The sequence below is a fragment of the Macrotis lagotis genome, chromosome X (assembly GCF_037893015.1).
Source record: "Macrotis lagotis isolate mMagLag1 chromosome X, bilby.v1.9.chrom.fasta, whole genome shotgun sequence".
Classification (NCBI taxonomy): domain Eukaryota; kingdom Metazoa; phylum Chordata; class Mammalia; order Peramelemorphia; family Peramelidae; genus Macrotis; species Macrotis lagotis.
In genome coordinates, this window is record NC_133666.1 from 292,714,703 (window position 1) to 292,737,497 (window position 22,795).

The 22,795-nt window shown below is 36.6% G+C and overlaps 1 protein-coding gene across 8 annotated transcripts in view; it reads left to right on the top strand.

The window, feature by feature from the left end:
* Window positions 1–22,795, top strand: part of PDZD2 (PDZ domain containing 2) — a 511,304-nt gene that overhangs the window by 346,851 nt on the left and 141,658 nt on the right. For 7 of the 8 annotated variants that reach the window (XM_074207985.1, XM_074207983.1, XM_074207981.1 and 4 more), the window contains one exon: window positions 1,420–1,849. In XM_074207985.1, the coding sequence (XP_074064086.1) occupies window positions 1,420–1,849 (430 nt within the window). Of the gene's footprint in view, window positions 1–1,419; window positions 1,850–22,795 lie in introns of those variants that run through there. The other variant, XM_074207989.1, reaches the window with a different exon arrangement.

Consider the following 22,795-nt stretch of genomic DNA (forward strand, 5'->3'; position numbering starts at 1 on the left):
TTTGTCTACCTAGTAGTGGTACTGTCAAATTTGAGTATAGCTTAATTACTTTTTTTGGCAAATTCCAAATTATTTGCCAGAAAATTTGGACCAATTCACAGTCCAACAAGAATGCATAGTGTTCTTCTCTTTGTAATTTCTTCAACATTTTCCATTTTCATATTTTGAAATCCCTGCCAACCTTATGGGTATATGGTGAAATATTGGCATTGTTTGATTTGCATTTTTCTTATTAAATGTGTTTCAGAACATTCTTTCTTATTGTTCTCAATAGTTTGCCTATATTTAAAAAAATTTTGTTTGTACATATCCTTTGACAACTTCTTTAGGCTTATGGTTATCAGAACTTTATCAGAAATAGCTCTTGCAACGACTTTTTCCCAATTAACTCTCTCTTCTAATTTTAACTTGATTGCATTGATTTGTTTCTATAAAACTCCAATTATGTAGTTAAAATCATTCATATTATCTTTTCTAATCATCTCTATCTCCTTAAGAAGTCTATCCCTGGGGCGGCTAAGTGTTGTGGTAGATAAAGCACTGGCCCTGTAGTCAGGAGTACCTGGGTTCAGATCTGGTCTCAGACACTTAACAATTACCTATGTGGCCTTGGGCAAGCCACTTAACCCTGTTTGCCTTGCAAAAACCTAAAAAAAAAGTCTGTCCCTTAACTATGATAATATAGAATATCTCCTTCCATTCTAATATTTTTCTGATCTTTTGTATTTAGGTCATATGTTCATTTATAACTGATTATGCTAATTCCAGCTGTCCCGGAAGTGTTTGTTGACTAGACAATCCTTAATCTAGTAATTGGTGTCCTTCAGCTTATCAGACACTAGGCTACTACATTTGATTTGGTTTTGGGTTTTACTATTGGTTCATTGGTCAGTGTTCTTTTTTTTAGCAAATGTAAAGTAGTATTGACTGTTTTTGATATAGTTTCAGTTCTGGTAATGTTAAGGGCTCCTTCATTCCAACTTTTTTCAATATTTTCTTTGAGATCTTTGATCTTTTGTTCCTCTATCTTGTTCCTTTATATTGGCATTTTGATTGATGTAGCACTAAGTCTACTACTTAGTTTAGACAGTAATGTTACTTTTATGCTTTCATGGACTGGATTTGTTTTCATTATGTCCTTCTGTGGAGCCTGACCATAGACTACTTTTGTTAGTTATTTCTTGCTGAGTCACATTCATATAAAACAACTTGGACTATTCTTGCTAAATGAATGGATTATTTGAACCTTTTAAGGAATCTAATTGAATTTTATTGGAAATGTGTTATGTAGTCAAGCATATCATTTTGGATGTTGGGGATAAGGGGTAGGATGGGGAGGGATAAATGTCTCTATTAATTGATTTTAGCTTTGAGTATTATCAAGATTTTCATGAGTTCCACTTTTGTGTTCATCTGCAGTTACCTGGCTGATCAGTGCTGGAATGGCGGTTTTATCTACCTAATCATGCTACGCCGCATTAAGCGCAAGGCTCCTCTCCCTCCTTCTAATGGCAACAACAGCAACAGCTGTGAACCTAAAGCAATTCCTACCTCTGAACCTGTCAGCCGTTTGGGGCAGAATGGGAAAAGAACAAGGAAGTTTGGTGTCATCTCCAGGTCATCCATCAGCAAGGACAGTGGAGAAAGCAGGAACAGTCAGGACCCTGAGCTGGAGAATGGACATTACACCCCCATGGAGATGGGTGGTCTCTCCCAAGAGACCCTGGAAGTGGATGATGCCGCAGAGGAACAGATGCCAAATACAGAAGGTCCTCGAATCACAGGCCATCATAGACCTCACTTGTCGGATGGGAAGTCTGATTTCAAGACAGGTGATCATCTGGCACAGGTAAGGTTTGATTTTAACTTAGAAGACAGTAGTATAACCTAAAACCTGATGGTGGAGATGGGGACAACATAAATCTATGTATACCACAGACAACATGGTAGTGTTAATAGAGGACCCATTCTAGAGTTAGGAAAACCCAGATCCAAGACCTCCTACTGACACATATTGACTATGTGATCTGGAGAAGTCACTTGATCTCTCAGTGTCCCACACAGTTCTCTAAGACTATCAAGTTATAGGATATTGGGAAGAAAGAGTTTCCTCTCTGAGTCTTGGAAGAGACTTTCCTCTCTGACAGTTCCCAAATCAGTGACATCAGATATAATATGAATTTCCTGTATATGAATGAAAAATAGTGAGGAGATGTCAGCACCCAGATATGGATTAGGATTAGTGATCAAAAACATTTGCTATTCTAGCAGGTTGTTGTTGTTGTTAAGGTTTGGTGTGTGTGTACATATATATATATATATATATATATATATATATATATATATATATATATATATATGTACACACACACACACACATATATGTGTATATAGAGAACATTGAAGCAAAGTTGGGTTGGGAGAAAATGCCTCCTACAAATATAGATCTGCAGCTTTTCAGTAGTTTATAGTTTTAGAGAATTACCTAAGGCAATAAAGAGGTTAAATGACTTGCTAAAAGATAAGAGAGACTGGATGTGTCAGAAGTCACATCTGAAGCTAGATCTTCAGGACCTGAAATCACTCTCTTATTCCCTATGCCTTGCTGTATGTCAATAAACTATTGATGATGCCATTACAAAATGACATTGATTGGGGCTAGATTATGAGGAGTATGCCTGCATATATGACTCTAAGTTTGTTTTAAAGTTGGAAACTCAAGCACTGAGCTCAAACTTAGATGGAATGGCCTTTGCATTTCCTGGCCAGTAAAGGAACTTGTTCAGATAAGAGAATGCAGAAAAGTTAAATTCTGATAGACTGTGTGTTGTGCTTGCCAGAGGAATGGTTTGTATCATTCTATCATACTTGAAAAAAAGGAGAGAGACAGAGAGAAAGAGAAACCCTTACTGCTTTCCAAGTGATACTGAATGGAAAATCAGAATTATTGTGGTTTTAATGTGAATTGCATGGGATTCAGATAAAGGATTTGAGTTATGATGTAGCCACATCATCATTCATCAGTAGCTGTCACCAGAGGAATTGTCACTACAAGGTCATGAATTTCCGGTGACAGTTCAGAAGATGATAGAATAAACATCAAAGCAAAGCAGTATTATCTGGGAGAGTACAGTTAAACTCCAGAGACATAAACATCTGTTTTTGTTTTTAAGAGAGTTCAAAGCCAGGAACATTTAAATAGGATCATATAGTTCATGTTCAATTTCTACAAAGTTAAATTTGGATACTATTTACAATTATAATAATAGCAACAATTGCTAGCATTTTTGTATGGCACTTTAAGGTTCACAGATGCTACCTCATTTTATCCTCACAACAATGTTAGTAGGTATTTGCTATTATTATCTCCATTTTACAACTGGGGAAACAGAGGTACTCAAAAATTTAGTTACTCAAGATCACATACCTGAGGTTGAATTGGAACTTAAGTCCTCTGGATGCCAGATCCAAGTTTGTGCCTCATTTCATCTCTCTCCTATGTACAAATCAAATGATCTCCCATTCCAGATATCATGTCAAGGATTGGCAATATGCATAGGGGCACCAAACAGCTTCCTACTTGATGTAATTGGAGGGTCTTTACAAAGTCTCCCTGACCCCTAAACACTTCCCTGAAATTTCACCATTTGAGATCCATTTTTTGGTTAAAAAAACATAAATATGTACACATATATATTATGTGCTTGTTCACATGCATATATTTTCCTTTAAATTTTTATATTTATGAATAGAGTACTCACCCTGAAGTCATGAGCATCTGAGTTCAAATCCGACCTCAGACACTAATTAGCTGTGTGACCCTAGAAAAGTCATTAATCCTGATTGCCTTTGCTTTCCCAGTAAATAAATAAGGAAATAACTTCTTATATTTATTTGGAGTTTTACATTTATAATCCATATCCTCTTCAGGTATCTTTTTTTCAAGCAAAAAATTTCTGGAAAGGAAGTGGCCTTGCCTGTTGTAAGACCTTAACTTTGAATCTCAAAGGGGCTTATGAGGCTATTTTCCTTCCAGAGGGGAGAAGCCCACTAAGGAAGGGATATGTGGGGGAAAGGGAGGAGTGAATGGCAGATAAACAGTCTGAGAACATTGAGATAAGATAAATTTTGCAACTTGATAGCTTTGCCTGGGACCATGTGTGTTGTGACCAATGACTGTCCTGAATTCAGTAATTTTACAATGAAAACACTTAAATGACAGTGTTCTTTCTTTCTGGTCTCTGGAGAATTGCATTTTTTAGATAGTGCTTTGCCTTATACACTGGACACCCAGTCAGTGTTTGGAGAATGAATAAATTGACAGGAAGATAGGAAAGGTGCTTTTTTTAGGATTACTTTCTACCAAAAGACAAAAGAAATGGGTCATTGACAAGCAAAGAGATGTTTCAGCTTTCACCTCCATTGAATTGAGGAGAAGGGGGGAAAAATAGTAAGGAAAAAATTGCACAAGCAGAAAGCATGGAATAAATAAGTTAAGGTCTTTTTGTCCAATTTAATCCTCTGGACAGTCTGAACTAATGTAGAGCCCTGGGGGGGGGGGGGGGGGGCGGGAAGGAACACTTGGTTCAAGGTATTTTAGAGATTATCCTTCTTTTCTCTCCAGGTGAGGTTAGTACTTCCCTTCCTGAGAATATACAGGGCCAAATTAGGAATATAGGATGATAGATTTAGAACCAAAAAAGAATATTTAGACCTTCTTTGGATGTCCCTCTCATTTTGTAGAGAGGGAACCTGAGCCTTAGACATATGGACATATACCTGAAGTCATAAGTAGTAAGTCATTGTTATTTAAATTCCAGCCCCCAAGGCTCTACTTTGAAAATTCTGTCTGTTACACTCTGTAGTATTTTCATATTTTCAGATGCTTTTAATATAAAGGGGAAAACAATATCCCTTTAACAAAACAGAGTCAATCTTGGGCTGCTCTAGTGCAGGGCTGGGAATGTCAAACCTGCAGGTGGGCCTGTGGTCTGGTGCTGCCATGGCCACCATTGGTGGGACTTGAAATTCAATAAATCTAGGAGCTTTTTAGGGATGAATCGATTAAATATTTGACCAAATATAGCTGGTGAATGTTAAAAATATCCAAGTGGCTATTGGCAGAGGAAAGGTTCCCTACTTCCTACTTTAGTGGAATGTTGAGCACTGTACACTTTCCTTTTCAAGGCAAATGGCCTAGAGGGTTTGTAGTAACTACACATACGTATCCCTACTATGTCATTATCACGCCTTACAATTTCCCCTTTTAAAGTCACTCTTCTGAGTCATTGAAGGATCATAGATTAGGACCTAAATGCGAACTCAGAGACCATCTAAGTCAAACTCTTCAATTTATAGTAAGGGCACAGAGACCCTGTAAGGTTATTCAGAATTACACAGGGAGTAAATCTCAGAGATGGAATTTGAAATCAGTTGTTTTGAATCCAATAATGCAGTAGATCGTACAGAAGTAGAATGCCTGACTTGGGAATAGGAAGACTTATCAAGCCTGACCTCAGATATTTGCTGGCTCTGTGACCCTGGGCAAGTCATTGAATTCTGCCTCAGTTTCTTCAAATATAAAATGAACTGGTGAATGAAATGGCAAACCATTGGAGTGGTTTCTTTACCAATAAAACTCCAAATGAGGTCACAAAAATTCATACATGTTTGAAAAACAACTGAACAGCAACAGCAAAAACCTTCTGACTCCAGTCAGTGTTCTTATTATTTCAGCAAACTGACATTGAAACATACCTCCTTTCTACCTGGCAGAGAGGTGATAACTATGAATACAAAAAGAAGCATATATTGTCAGATATGAGCAACATATAGCTATGGTTTACTTTGTTTCTTTCAAGTGGAGATAACAGTTGTTTTTTTGCAATTTAAAGAATTCCCACATATCTATTGCATGACTTCACATGTATATCAAATTACTTGCCTTCTCAGTGAGGGAGAAGGGAGGAAGAGAATTTGGAACTCAAAATTTACAAACAAAAACAAATTTTAAATATTGTTTTTACATGTAATTAGGAAAAAAATAAAGTATATTTTAAAAAAAATCATTCTGGGGCAGCTAGGTGGTGCAGTAGATAGAGTACCAGCCTTGGAGTCAGGAGGCCCTGAGTTCAAATGGGGCCTCAGACACTTAATAATTGCCTAACCATGTGACCTTGGGCAAGTCATTTAATTCCATTGCCTTAAATAAAAAAGTCATTCTAACATAAAAAACATCCCATGTATTAGAGAGAAGATAATCATTATTATTATTTTTTATGACTTTTGAATGAGCAGTCAAAATTGTTAATAAGATGGGAACAGGTCGGTGTTATTCCTAAGCATTGGCAGATGGTCTTGATCTGTGGTTCCGCTAAATGGGATCTGTAGTTTTCACTCTTGCTACAGAATCACTAGGACCATTTTCATGGTGGGTCTTAGAGTCTTACAAATTTGATGTGAGCACAGGCTCCTCTCCCCAATTTGACTCTTATCATTTCATTCTTTGCCCATGATTGACAAGGAGTTGTAGGAATATATTGTAGATCTTCTTCCCATTCATCTGCAGCACCTCCTGAAAAGTGGACAATCCTGTCCTCAATTCATCACTCAAAACCCAACAGTGATTGAGATCCCATTTTTACAGAATGGGTTGAGACCAAGGTCAAGCAGTAAAAATTGATTTTACAGAAATACAGAAATTGGCAGTTAACTTTAAGAATTTCCTTTGGGGAAGATTTCCATTTTGTTTGAATAATGAGAGAAAAACATGCCTATGTTCTTCCTTTTCCTCTTTATTAATGAATTAAGTTTTACAAAAATTCAGCAAAAAGCCTCAACACCCAGATCTTTCTTTTGTCATCAGTTGTTTTTATTTTGTAAACTAGGACCCTAAAATAAAATAAATAATAAAAATAAATAAATAGATAATTAATGAAATAAAAAATAAAACTTTTATTCAAAAACACATGTTTCCCCCTTACTTTTATTAAAATTATGCTTTTCAAATTAATAGTATGTCTATATAGTAAGATGGCTATACACATATTATAAAGTTAAATTAAAAAAACAAAAACTTAAGAAAACACATGTATAAGTACCCATATGCAATATGCATGCATTCATATAATATATGGCTATGGATAAATAGATAGATAGATAGATTTTTAAGTTTCTATTTTCCAGGTGGTAATACAAATGAGTTTAGAGTTCTTTTCCAAGTTAATGGAGTGTAAGATCTTTGCACTTGGAGTGTTTCATTTATTTTATTTTATCCCCCTGTAATTTGCATTGTGCCTGGCATAATAAATACTTATTTATTGATTTGTCATTCACTTTGTGAAAACTCTATGTATGCATATATGTTTATACATTTAAGTCTCTGTATGTTCTTGAGTATATATGTATATGTACATACAGATATATACATATATATACACACAACACACACACACACACACACACACACACACACACACACACACACATATACTTTGTATATATAAGTATACAAATTATCAGCCATAGGAGATAGAGCAAAAAGCTGACCCATTGGCAGTGAGCCAGACCAGCCTTTTTTCTAATACTACATACATCTGGAATGTAGACCACGAGGACTCTAGGCAATTGTAGAAGAGTATGAGGTCTAAGAAGATAATTCTTGAGCTATATTTCCAACTATTTACCAGTTATAAATTTCTAGCTTAATCCAACCTTTGGGAAAAGGTCATAAGGCAGTTGACTCTTGTGTCAATATAGTTATTGGCAATGATTCTGAGAGTGTGTCAATGGTAGTCTATACATAGCACTTTCGCTTACAGAAGCATTGCTTGTTCTTTTTTTTTTTTAAAGTTTTTGCGAGGCAATGGGGTTAAGTGACTTGCCTAAGGCCACACAGCTAGGTAATTATTAAGTGTCTGAGGTCGGATATGAACTCAGGTACTCCTGACTCCAGGGCTGGTGCTCTATTCACTGTGCCACCTAGCCACCCCACATTGCTTGTTCTTAGAGCATTTCAGGGGTTGTGGCTGATAGTAATAATTTTCTAATTTTATGAGAGCTTTCAGGTTTGTCAAAGCTCTTTAACCTCTGTCCTTTCAACTTATCTCAATAACATCTAGTTTATGGATTGTATTTGTGATGTTACTTCTCTTCAAAACTAGCTTCACCTTTGGGATTATTTCCTCTTTTTCCTCTGTTAGATTGTATAACTCTCAAATTTCCTGGAGGGTTTCATGTTGATAGCAAATTTTATCAGGAGAGGAAGTTGAACTTGCTGTCCTTTTTCCTGTTTTCCATGGTAGCCTTGCCCATTATCACCATGGACACCTGAGAGACATCTCTACCTGTCAATGTCTGAGTATATTTATGCACTTAAATGCATTTACATGCATATAGATGTGATCTTCCCACTAGAAATAACCCTTCTATGTGCCTCTTCTTTAGTTAGGTCATGAGAAAACCTCATAAATGCTGTCCTAGATTTCAATCTCTTTCCCAGTTCTCCATCCTTTGTTAATATATGTAAGAATAAAGAGCTGGGTCTGTGCAACTGCAGCCCCACATTTCAGATGGAGGTCTACTTGAGATGAAGTGCCTCAATCTGGATCTGGGGATGAGTACCTGCACAGCCGTACTTTTGCTTAGAGTTGGACAAGGACAATTTAAAAAGTGGCTTTTAGTAAGAGAATTGAAATGTGTCAGCTGACTTCATGAGAAATAGAAGCACCAACCAAGTGACTGTGCAAGGACCTGGAATTTTGTGAGCTTTCTTCCACAAAATTTGTAAAATTTATGAACTTAAAGGATGGTCTTTGAGAGTTGCTATATTAGAAAAATTATTCAGCCTCCATCCTCCTCCCCACCCCCTGACTCTCCAGGATTTACTCAGTCCTTTAGCCTGGTCTTTGAGTGACCAATGTCCAGGTCATCACCATGTTTCTATTGGAAGCCTTTCCAGCATGGTAGCACCTTTAGGAAATCAAACTCCATGGAAATAGCCTTTGAAAATGGTATAAATAAATAGTTCTATTGAACCTAATTTTTCTTTCATGTTTCACAGGACATTTATTTAAAACTTCTGATTGTCATAGATTTTATGTGTGGTTTGTCAAAAGAGGGGAGGGGAATAAGCATTTTTATGCTTCTATTACATGCTTAACAAGTATGATTTCATTGGATCCTCTCTATAACCCTTAGAGGTAGGTGCTATTATTACCCATTTAATAAAGATGAGGAAATAGGCAAATAGAGTTAAGTGACTTACCCAGGGTGACATAGCTAATAAGTATATGAAGCCAACATTTGAAATCAGATCTTCCTGACCTAACCTTGATCAAGAAAGTAGAGTAGTACAATAGAAAAATCATTGATTTTGTGGTCAGACCTGGGTTCAAATCTCACCTCTGATACTTATTACTTTTATGACCCTGGACAAGTCAGTTAGCCTCTATTGGCCTAGTTTTTTTTTTTAATCTGTAAAATGACAGGTTGGACCAGGAAGCTTTTGAAGTATCTTGTAGCTCTAAATTATGACTGTAAAATCCCATGATTCTATTACTAGATGCCTTTGAGATCTTTCCGGTTCAGACTGATGATTGTATGTGCTAGGTAAAAAATGACCAGTTATCTTTCCTAGCAGTTAAACAACTATTCACACTTTGTTGGGATTGGAAAGGAACTGACCTTCAAAATCTCTGGTGACAGTTTGAAGAATTGAGGTCTGAGAGTCAGTCCTGCAGTAAAATATAAGAGGGTGTTATCATGTCGGTGGAGATGGGAAAAGGAGGAAATGAAGCATTGAGGCCTGGTCAGAGCCATAGGAGTTGACAGATATTGCGGTGTCTTGAAAAGTAGACTGTAATTGGGAAGGAGAGAATCCTGGATCAAATCTCAATTCTCACATTCTGCCTGTCTTTGGGGAAGTCACTTCACTTTACTTTCCTCATCTGTAAAATGAGAACATGAGATTAGATAATCTCTGATTTGCCTTCCAGGCCCAAAGCTCTATGATTCTAGAACAAAAACTGGAATACAAGTTAGATTATCAGGAAAGTCAAAGCTAGTGGGGAGAGTTCTGTTAAATGATAAATTGACCATTCTGAACTAATTCTCTAACACAACCCCCTCTTAGAGAGAATTATCACTTGCCAACCTTAATGAGCTATCAGAGACTGAGATGGGCCCAGAAGAGACTTCTTGCCCCACATTCTTTTCATCTTCTCAGGTCTTGCTAACAGCATCTTTTACTAAGTCTACAGTTCCCAGGCTCATATGACATCCAATTTCTTTACTCTTGACCAGTAGGAATTCTTTTAAGTAAGGATATACTTTTTTCCCTCAAATATTGAAATCATCAAGGTTGGAAAAGGGAAGAGTTAAAATTTTTTTCATATTCCTGGGCCTTGCTTTGTTCATCTGTAAAATGAAAGGGTTGGACTAACTCTCATGTCCCTTTCTGCTCTAATTCCTGAGTAGGAAACTGAGGATACCACTTTTAATAGCTTCTCTTTCTATGCTGGTAAATCAGTGGAATTCATGTTAGGGCTGAAGAGGTAGTGGTATTTAGGCAAATAATTTGAAGACCTTCAGTAAGCTCTACCTTTCAGGGTTGACTTCCTGATTGGGCATTCCTGTTTCTGTAACCCCTGTCCTCATCGTGTCTCAAATTCTGCCATTGATCATATTCCTTTGAATCCCTTACCCATGATTATTATTTCTAAGTTCAAACTCTGAGGTGAACTTGGAAAGAAGCAATAGTAGGGAGATGAGATCAGGGGAAGGATGACATACATTTTGGGACAATAGGTGGAAGGGGAGGTGTAGATTTAGTCTTGTGTTGCCTTAGAGAATAGCATTTGCACCGGTAGATTGAAGTTAGTGAGGTAGATTTTAGTTCACTATAAAAAGGAACTGTTAAAACAATTAGAAATATCCCTAAGTGGATTGAACTTCCTTGTTAGGTAGTAGGTTCTCTCTTGGGGAAGAGTTCAAGCAGAAGCTATATTCTTGACAAGAATGCTTTATAAGGGAATTCTGTATTGAAAAGAAGTTGGAATAGGTTCAATTTATTTATTTCTTTATTTGGTTTTTGGTTTTTTTTGTACAAGGCAATGGGATCAAATGACTTGCTTAAGGTCACACAACTAGGTAAGTATTATGTGTCTGAGGTCACATTTAAACTCAGGTCCTCTGACTCTAAGGCTGGTGCTCTATTCACTGCACCACCCAGCACAACATTTATTTTGCCAGGCATTAGTTATTGCACCTCACTTACTTCTGTTTATTCTTTAAGTCAGTGACGCCTGATCTCATTGCTGTTAAGATCCTTCATCTTCCAGCTCTGGGCATTTTCACTGGCCGTCACTCATTATTGGAATTCTTTTTCATCTGCATCTTGATTTTACTGACTACCTTCAAGTTCCAGCTCAGAATCATATTTTCCTACTAGAAGTCTTTCCTGATCCTCCTTAATTCTGCTTTCTTCTCCTGGTTAATTATCTACAATATATCCAAATCTCTCTTTTCTATATGTTCTTGTTGGCATGCTGTCTTACCATTTAACTGTGAGCTCTTTAAAACTAGGGACAGTCTACTTGCCATTTTTTATCCCCAATTCTTAGTACAGTGCCTGTCCTTGGTAAGGGCTTAATTATTGCTTTTTGACTTGACTTGTAAAATTCCAGAATTCTATGATTCCAAGAAGGATAAAAACTTCAATCAGTTAATGTTTGCAAAGTGTAGTTCATCATTAAATTTCATTCCTTGCTTATAAGCTCCTAGTACTCAGGGGAAAAAGAAGTAACATTTTGGTGTTGAAGTTTTCAAATAATGTAGGAAAAGTTTTATGACATGACATGGTAGGAAAACCAGAAGTTAGGCCTCCCCAGTGTGATCATTCTTCTCATGTGTCTTTGAGAGTAGAACCTTAGTTTCTCATGTTTTTCCATTATAACACACTGCCTCCTCTAAATCTCACAATCACAGAATTTCAGAGATACTTGGAGATTTTTAAATTGTGCTATTGTCTTATTTTTGAACACAGCACTTCCCTTCATTAGGGTATGATCATAAATGTTTAACAGCCAGTTCTGGGAGGGTGGGGATGGATGGGGGAATATACACACAACATGCTTTAAGTTTAATTTTTATTAATTATTAAATTATATTAATATTATGTTATTCATTTTCTTGAGATTAGACAATAAGCAGCAATAATAATTCAAGTACAAATGTCAATTTCTTCTTAAAAACTGAATCCAAAGGGGGATTCAAGTTTGGAGAATTAGTGACCTCAGGTGATGATAAAAACATTATGCATAATACTAGAAACAGAGAGCAGTAGTGATTATGGTATAGTGGAAAGAGCACTGGTTTTGGAATTAGAAAACCATGGTTCAAATTTTGCCTTTGCTGCTTATTAGCTATGTGACTTTGGGTAAGTCATTGGATGTCCTTGGGCCTAAATGAGGGCTTTTAGGAGTGCTAAGATCCTTTTGAATCCTGAAGTTATGATAATAATCTCCTCTTCTACTCCAACTCAAACCTGAACAAGAACTTTTTCCAGACCATCCTCAGCAAGCAGTCATTCAGATTCTGTTTGAAGATCTTTGAGGAGAAGGGATTCATGGGCTCCCAAGGGTACCCAATTTCACTTTCAGTAGATGTAATTATTAGGAAGTTCTTCCTCATATAGAGCCTAAATTTGATCCCACAACTTCTTTCTGTTACTCCTGGTTTTATCTTCTGTAGCCAAGCTGATGTCAAATTTCTCTTCTATATGATTATCCTGAAAAACAATATGAAGATAGCTATAGTGCCCCCACTGACGTCTTCTCTTCTTCAATCTAAACACCCCTTAATTGTTCAGCTGATTTTCATAGTGTATGATTACCAGGATTTTTCTGTTGATTATACTCTTCTGGATAATCTCCACCTAATCCAAATTCTTCCTAAAATGTAGCACCTAGAACTGGACACAATACCAGTTGTCCAGGTATTGGACAAACCCAGGAATATGAGCAGTGGGACTCTGACTTCTTTTTAAAAAAAATTATTTTATTCTATTTTTTCCAATTACATGTAAAGATAGTTTTCAGCATTCACTTTTTGTAATATTTTAAGTTCCACATTTTCCTCCCTCTCTGTACCCTCCCTCTCCCCAGGACACAGAGTCAGCTAATATAAGTTATACATGTATAATCATATTAAATCCACTTCCATAATAGTCATGTTGTAAAATCTGAACAAAAGGTAAAAAAAAAACCATGAGAAAGAAAAAAATATATAAAACTGATTTTAAAAAGTGAAAATAGAATGCTTTGGTTTGCATTCTGTCTAATTCTTTCTCTGGAAGTGGATGGCATTTTCCATCACAAGTGTTTTAGAATTGTCTTTGATCACTGTATTGTTGAAAAGAACTAAGTCTATCATAGCTGTTTATCACACAATATTGCTGTTAAGGTATACAATGTTCTTCTAGTACTGCTCACTTCATTCAGCATCAGTTTATGTAAGATTTCCTTAATTCTAAATAGTATTCCTTTTGATCAGAGACTACATCAGAAGTGGAGTAGAATGATACAGTGTATCTGTTCTAAAAAACAAAAAACAAATGGAATAAGCCTTCTATTGCCCCAATAATTTTGAATTTTTATATTGTTATAGTTTGAAGAAGAGAATATTATAACTATTGCTCTATTAAATTTGCTACTAAAATGTGTTCACTCTTTAGGATTCTCTATCCAGTCAAACCTGAAAGGAATGTGTTTTTAAAAAGCAAGATCTCTATCAGGTTTTCATGTGTGGTCTTGATGATTACTTGGGAATATGGACAGAACTTTGCACTACCCAAAGAATGAGAGAGGCTGCCTATTGTGAAGAAAAAAAACATTGAACTAGTCTGCAGTCAGGAGATCAGAATTCTAGTCCCAGTTCTGACACCAACTAGCTCTGTTATCTTGATCTTGATGGGCCCCTGTTACTTTATCTGTAAAATGAATGGATTTGGCCTAGATAATATCCAAAGGAGCTTTCTTCTTATTCTTTTCAGTCATTAATATTAATTTTTTCTTCCTTCTACAATAAACAGCATAATCAGCATTTAGGAAAAGTCTACTTTTGGAAAGGAGTCTATGCTCTAAACTTCAGCTGATTTTCTTCTCACTTTTATGTAAGACATATTGCATCTGTAAATCCTTTTTTTCAATCAGAGCAGAAGATGAGTCATTTTGAATGAAATGCGGGACTGCTCTGACAGGTTGTTTTAAAGTATTGCCAATGTTTGGCAAACAAACGTTTTCCTTCAACTCAGTGGAGAGAATTATTTCTGAATCTGTCCTGCAGGTGGATGTTTATAAGCAAGTATGGACTTCAGCAACAGATTGCAGAAGTTTATGATATCCAATCTGTCCTGGTTTGGGCTTTTGCCAAGAAGGCTGATGGAGTTTTTCTTGCCCTCTGATACAATGCAAAAGAAAGAACAGTCATGAGACCCATCTGTCTAGACATGGTCCATCTATTGAATGTAGATACCTGGATAACTGTTAACAGCACTTAATATTGGGATAGTTCAAAGTATAAATCAGCACTGGTTGTAAAGAATGAAATATTTTATTTTGACTCTGGGTTTCTCAGTATTAACCACCATATCTTAAGAACTAACATAAAAGTGAGAAAATACCAATTTTAAGCATATTATCTGGGTAAGTTCAAATATAGTTATATGACTGATGTTGCATTAACCAGTCCAAAACACTGATTTATTAACACATAATAGTGTTATTATTAAATAAGTATTATTATTAAGACTCTTAGTTTTCACTGAATATTATTGCTGTCAAAGGAATCTCTCTATGTATGGACACAAGTGAAGCCAAGGTGTGGGAGAGAATATGAATAGGCAAGGGTCCCAAGAGGTCATAATGAGGTTGAAGAACCAATTTAGTGGCATACTATTTCGGCAAGTGGACCCTTTCCAAGTCCACTCCGACCCATTTTTTCCTTTTAAAAATGTTAGATTTAGCAACAGAGCATTGAATTCAAATTTTGTCTTTTTCATTCACTATGCTAGTTCTTGTTTTAATAACAACACTCTCCTTTTCTAGCTATAAGGGGTCATTTCTCAAACCTTATCATTTACTAGAATTTCAAAACCTTTAAAGTCCTGAACTTAAAAATTCTTTCTTTTTTTTAATTTTTAAAATAAAAAATTAAATTTTACCTTCTAAGCCTCACCCTCTCATGTTTCCGCTTTTCTTGCTGTCTTAAGCACAATAAACCCATTTTCACTTATAGAAGGACCTTCGATCTCTTGATCTCTCCCCGGTCTATCTCCCTTACTGTAATTTAAGTTATCTGTATAATGAACCTTTATTTCATAACCTACCACTTCGATGATTTACTTGCCACTGTCTCAGAATAAAGGAGTAGATTGATACAGGGATCTCTGGAGTGACTCTGGGTTCTAATTCTGCCTCTTGTACTTACAACCTACAGGATCTTTCATTAGTTACTTAACCTCTGTGACCTCAATTTCTTCATCTGTATATTAATGGACCTTTTAGGTCTAAATTCAAGATGCCAAGATTTCTTTGCCCCTTTGACCAGTGTTCTTGATGAACTATTCCCAGTCCTCTCTGTCTGATGTCTCCCCTCTAACTTCAACTCTGCCATACATTGCTCTAGATCAGGGATTTTTATCCTATTTTCTGTCACGTGGACCCCTTTGGCAATCTGGTGAAGTCTCTGAAGCCCTCTTCAGATAACATTATTTTAATACATAAAATAAAATGCATGGGATTATAAACAAAACTGAGAGAAAATGAAAATAATTTTTCCCCCATCCATTTTCCCCATCCATGTTCATGAATTTCCAGAAATTTATCCAAGGACCAGGTAAAGGACTCTTGCAGAGAGTCATGAAATTGAAAGATAACATGATAGAGAACTAGACCTAGAGTCAAGAAATCATGGGGTCAAATTATCTCTCAAGTACCTATTTGCTGTGTGGTCCAGGGCTAGTCACTTTACATCTCTGAGGCTCAATTTTCTCCACTCTAAAATGTGAAGGCTGGATTTAATGACTTCTGGAGCTACTTACAACTCTAAATCTCTGCTCCTTTAATCTTAGAATGATCTTGTTTTACCCAATTTAAATTTAGTATGCATAACTTTAACTGAACTCTCATTCCTTTTTTTTAAATTTATTTTTATTAAAGATATTATTTGAGTTTTACATTTTTCCCCCATCTTGCTTCCCTCCCCCTCCCCCCACAGAAAGCACTCTGTCAGTCTTTACTTTGTTTCCATGTTGTACCTTTGAACTCTCATTCCTAACAGTCATTGTGTTCTTATTGACTGTTTTATTTCACACAGTGAATATTCTAACCTTTTCTGCTCCCTTCTCATCTCTCCTGTCCTGCTTCTTCCTCCCGTTTCACATACTTATAGAAGAAATCTTAACTTTTTACTTCATGAAGAAGGAGACCATATAATAATGATTTCTTCATCACCTTTTTCAACGCTTCTCAACATCATCACTTACTTCTCCCTAATCTATTACCTCTCAAGGAGGGAATTGCTTCCTGGTCAGGTTAATTGTTCTACCTGTGCCCTTGATGCCATCTGTTGTTGCCTCCTCCAGGAACTTGCCTACCAACTACTCCCTATCTCTCAATATCCTCTATCTCTCTATCTTCTCCTCCTCTTCCATCAAACCTGCTTACTTCCCAGTTTTTTCCATCCCATGCTGCCTACACACCCCCTTTTTCTATTAATACCATTTTTTCCAATTACAAGTAAAGGTATTTGTCTACATTCATTTTTGTAAGATTGAGTTCCAAATTTCCCTCCCTAACAAGTAATCTGATATAGGCCAAGTATGAACAATATTAAACATATTTCATATTAGTCAAGTTGTCAAAGGAGAAGCAGAACAATGGGAGGAAAATCCACCTTTTTTTTCCATTGGAAACTTGGATTGTGCTCCTGAGACACAGTTCTAAGAACTTAACTTTACCTGAAACCTGACCTCCAACTATCTTCCCAGTTGTCTACTCCTCTCTCATTTTCTAGCTTGAGGTAAGGGTCTGTCTTGGTTGTTTGCATTTCTATTCCCTATATCTTAGTCCTATCCCAGGAAACACAATAAGCACCTAATACATACAATCAATCAGTCTTATCTGTCTATTTATTCATCATCATCTATCTATCTAGATTTTCTAATCCTAAAAAAGATTATTTTCTCCCTATCTAGCTACCACTATTCCTCTTTCCTTTTACTGTTAAATTTCTTTTTTTAAAAGATTCTTTTTGGGGGGCGGCTAGGTGGCGCAGTTGATAGAGCACCGGCCCTGGAGTCAGGAGTACCTGGGTTCAAATCTGGTCTCAGACACTTGATAATTACCTAGCTGTGTGGCCTTGGGCAAGCCACTTAACTCCATTTGCCTTGCAAAAAAAAAAACTCTAAAAAAAAGATTCTTTTTTTAAGGCTATGGGATAAAGTGACTTGCCCAAGGTCACTCAACTAGGCAATTATTAAGTGTCTGAGGCCAGATTTGAGCTGTGCCACCTAGCTGCCCTGATTGTTAAATTTCTTGTAAAACATTGCTTCCTTATCATTCATCCTTTCCTTAGTTCATTGCCACCATTCCACTGATACTTTGCTTTCCAAGGTTACAAATCCAATCTACAAAAGGAATGGCTTATTTTCTTTCTTCTTTCTCACTGACCTCTTTGTACAGTTATACTTTTTTTTTTTTTGGTCTTTTTTTTGCAAGGCAACGGGGTTAAGTGGCTTGTCCAGCGTCACACAGCTAGGTAATTATTAAGTGTCTGAGGTCAAATTTGAACTCAGGTACTCCTCACTCCAGGACCGGTGCTCTATCCACTGCGCCACCTAGTCACCTCTACAGTTATACTCTATACAAAATTTCCTTTACCCAGCTGTCAAAATGATTTTCTTTAAGCACAAATTTGAACCTGTTGCTTCCCTGCTCAGTAAGTACCAACACTTCCCTAGGAGAAAAATACAACTTTCTCCACTAACTTTTAAAACCTTCCACTAAAAAAAAAAAAAACCCAAAAAACAACCTTGTCCTAACCTCTTTCCCAGCCTTCTCATGGATTCCTCTCCCTCTTGTATTCTGTGAACCTACTGTTCTTTTCCTCAGAAGAGATACTTTCTAGCCCACCTCCATTCATTTCACCAGCTTCAGTGCCCTCCCTCCACTCTTCCACCTCCAAGAAACCCTTTCTTCCTTCAAAAAATGACTCAGGCACCATCTTCTTTATCCCATTCACATTCTCCCCTTACCCTGTAAACCCAATGAACGCAGAGATTTTATTTGTTTTGAGTTTTACAGTTTTCCCCCCAATCTTATTTTCCTCCCCCCACAGAAGGCAGTCTGATAGTCTTACATTGTTTCCATGTTGTACATTGATCCAAATTGAGTGTGATGAGAGAGAAATCATATCCTTAAAGAAGAAAGATAAAGCATAAGAGATAACAAGATCAGACAATAAGATATCAGTTTTTTTCTAAATTAAAGGAAATGGTCCTTGGTCTTCCTTCAAACTCCACAGTTGTTTCTCTGGATACAGATGGTATTCTCCATTGCAGACAGTCCCAAATTGTCCCCAATTGTTGTACTGATAGAATGAGCAAGTCCATCAAGACTGATTATTGCCCCCATGTTGCTGTTAGGGTATACAGTCTTTTTCTGGTTCTGCTCATCTCACTTAGCATCAGTTCATGTAAATCCCTCCAGGCTTCCCTGAATTCCCATCCCTCCTGGTTTCTAATAGAACAATAGTGTTCCATGACATACATATACCACAGTTTGGTAAAAGGACATTTATTAATTTCCAATTCTTTGCCACCACAAACAGGGCTGCTATGAATATTTTTATACAAGTGATGTTTTCACCCTTTTTCATGATCTCTTCAAGATTATAGACCCAACAGTGCTATTGCTGGATCAAAGGATATGCACATTTTTGTTGCCCTTTGGACGTAGTTTCAAATTTCTCTCCAGAAAGGTTGGATGAGTTCACAGCTCCACCAACAATATAATAGTGTCCCAGATTTCCCACAACCCTTCCAACAATGATCATTATCCTTCCTGGTCATATTGGCCAGTCTGAGAGGTGTGAGGTGCTACCTCAGAGATGCTTTAATTTGCATTTCTCTAATAAAGTAATCATTTAGAGCAGTTTTTCATATGACTGTGGATTGCTTTGATCTCCTCATCTGTAAATTGCCTTTGCATATCCTTTGACGATTTGTCGATTGGGGAATGGCTTTTTTTTTTTGTGGCAGAAACATTACTTGTAAAGATTGTTTCCCAGTTTACTACATTTCTTTTGATCTTGGTTACAGTGGTTTTGTCTGTGCAAAAGCTTTCTAATGTAATGTAATCGAAATCATCTAGTTTGTTTTTAGTGATGTTCTCCATCTCTTCCTTAGTTATAAACTGCTTCCCTTTCCATAGATCTGACAAGTAAACTAGTCCTTGATCTTCTAGTTTGCTTATAGTATTGTTTTTTTATGTCTAAATCCTGTATCCATTTGGATCTTACCTTCGTATAGGGTGTGAGGTGTTGGTCTAATCTAAGTTTCTTCCATATTAACTTCCAATTTTCCTAGCAGTTTTTATTGAAGAGAGAGTTTTTATCCCAATAACTGGACTCTTTGGGTTTATCAAACAGCAGATTACTGTAATTGTTTCCTGCTATTGCACCTAGTCTATTCCACTGGTCTACCACTCTATTTCTTAGCCAGTACCAGACAGTTTTGATGACTGATGCTTTATAATATAATTTTAGATCAGGGAGGGTACTTTTTTTTTCATTAAATCCCTGGAAATTTTTGACTTTTTATTTCTCCATATGAATTTACTTACAACTTTTTCTAACTTAACTTTTTCTAACTCATTAAAGTAATTTTTTGGAATTTTGATTGGTAGGGAACTAAACAGGTAGTTTAGTTTTGGTAGAATTGTCATTTTTATTGTATTAGCTCCATCTATCCATGAGCAGTTGATGTTTGCCCAGTTATTTAAATTTGATTTAATTTGTGTGAGAAGTATTTTGTTTTCAAAAACAAATAGACTCCAAGGTAGTTTATATTGTCTGAGGTTGCTTTGAATGGGATTTCTCTTTCTAGCTCTTCCTGCTGTGTCTTGCTAGTCATATATAGAAAAGTTGAGGATTTATGATGGTTTATTTTATATCCTGCAACTTTGCTAAAATTGCTAATTGTTTCCAGTAGTTTTTTAGATGATTTCTTGGGATTCTGTAGGTAGACCATCATGCAAAGAGTGAGAATTTTGTCTCTTCCTTCCCAATTCTAATTCCTTCGATTTCTTTTTCTTCTCTAATTGCTGAAGCTAACATTTCTAATATGATATTGAATAGTAGTGGTGATAGTGGGCATCCTTTTTTCACCCCTGATCTTATTGGGAATGCCTCTAGCCTCTGCCCATTGAATAGAATACTTTTTGATGGTTTCAGATAGATAACTGCTAATTATTCTAAGGAACAGTCCATTTATTCCTACACTCTCTAGTGTTTTTAGTAGGAATGAGTGCTGTATTTCGTCAAAAACTTTTTCAGGGGTGGCTAGGTGGCACAGTGGATAGAGCACTGGCCCTGGAATCAGGATACCTGAGTTCAAATCTGGCCTCAGATATTTAATAATTACTTAGCTGTGTGGCCTTGGGCAAGCCACTTAACCCCATTGCCTTGCCAAAAAAACCTAAAAAACCCCAACTTTTTCAGCATCTATTGATATGATCATATAATTTCAGATAGGTCTGAGATTTTATTTTATTTTATTATATATATATATGTATATATATATATACATATATATATATATATGCTTTTCCCCACCTCCCTAGTACCTAGTTCAATGTTCTATACAGATTTGGTATCTAAAACATATTTCTTTAATTGAATTAATTAGTATCTTACTGTGACTTTGACATAATTAAAACCATTGTTTTAAATGGGATATAATAGGAGATGAAGCAAGACCCTTAGACTGCTGTAAGCATAATTACAACCAGCAATATAAATACAGCTTCCTGATGATGACTCATGTGATTCCAGAAACATAAAAACATGGCAGCCTATAATTAAAAGGGAGACCCGAGAAGGCACTGACTTGCCCAAGGTCACACAACCAACTGGGCTGGAACTAGAATCCAACTCTTCTGACTCCATGCCAGTGTATTTTCCTTTAGGCCATATTGTCTCATTTTACTCTGAATCATGGATTTTCTTCATCCATTGAAGAGACAAAAAAATCAAAAGATAAGAGCTAAAGGAGCTGAGATATATGGAACAGCTCTGGTTTGTTACACTGATAGGAGTAAAAAAAAATTAATAAAGTGTGACTAAGAGTTTGGAGAAGGAAGCTGATGTCATTGCAAAACAATTTTGCTTCCAGCCATTTACTGAATGAAAGCACAGCAGCATCTTACCTGGAGCCTGGTACACCAATGGGCAGCAAATAGATATTGTTTGGCATTTCTGTACTTGTATCTTTGAAAAATAAAAAGTTTTCCTAGAATTGGCATCTGCCCAGTCCAGTGAGCCATTTCAGGGGGCAGAGGGTTGTAGGAACCATGTTAGGGCCATCAGTTTGGGAGGGATGCCTTCCAAGAGGCCTGACCTCAGGGGAATTTTATTGACTTGCTTTGTGGATATTGTTCAACTTTTAGATACAGTGAGATCTATGATCCCAGAATGGGAATGTAGGCATTCAGGCTTCACTACTTACATATATAAGTGGTTCTGTGATCTTATCACAGAGTAGTTTACGCCCATCATTATTAGTAGTCAAGAAACCTCTTTTTGGGCTGCAGGGGAAACCTTACCATTCTGTCATTGTCATAGCAACATTTGGTCTATTATCCCTTGATCATATTATTTGATTGGTCTCCCTCCTTCTTTTTGGTCATATACCTTGATATATCTTTTACACCATTTTTCATGCCCAAGTCGTTCTTGGTAATGCCCACTATGATACTTAAGGTCACCTACAGGTCTGATTCTTCTTGAGTTCATGTTGTTCTCAGAATTATAGTCCCATTTCATCATGGGAAGAAATCTTTTCCCCCTTTCAAATGGAGCTGTGATTTGATTATTATGAAGTTCTCTTCTTTAATGCAGATCAGCAATTGTTCTGCAGAATTCTGGAGAGTTGTCTAGGACTCTGAGACATTGACTGGACCAGGGTCCCACAGGGTCCCACAGCTAAATATGTCTCATTGTTGATACTTGAACCCAGTTCTTCCTGACACTGAGGCCAGTCCTCATCCATTCTATCACACCACTTTTCCCTAAAAATCATTGGTGTTAAAGGATGTACTTTTGTAGTTTGAGCTGAAAGTACTGTATACTTTTCCAACTGTGATCCAGCTTATTCTCCTATTTTAGTCCTGAGTCTACCTTCTTTTTTCTCTGCAACTCCTGTTTCATTGTGTATACTCATAGATACTAATCCATTGTATATACTTAAAGACACTAATCCAATGGTTTTTCTTCATGCTAAGTTCAAACATAATCAAGTCATAGAATTGAAATCCTTTTAATTAGAAGTGAAATGAGTCAATTTTCAAGTTGGAGAAAGTTCAGGATTTCTTCCTCCCAGAATATTCAATGACCTATGGAGAAAGCTAAAGAGGAAGGATTTTGGTTCCAGCCCATCCTGTTGTGTTTCCTTCCCATGCTTACATCTCCTGAACTCTCACTAACTGGCAGCTCAGTTGTCATGATTACTTGGGACCCC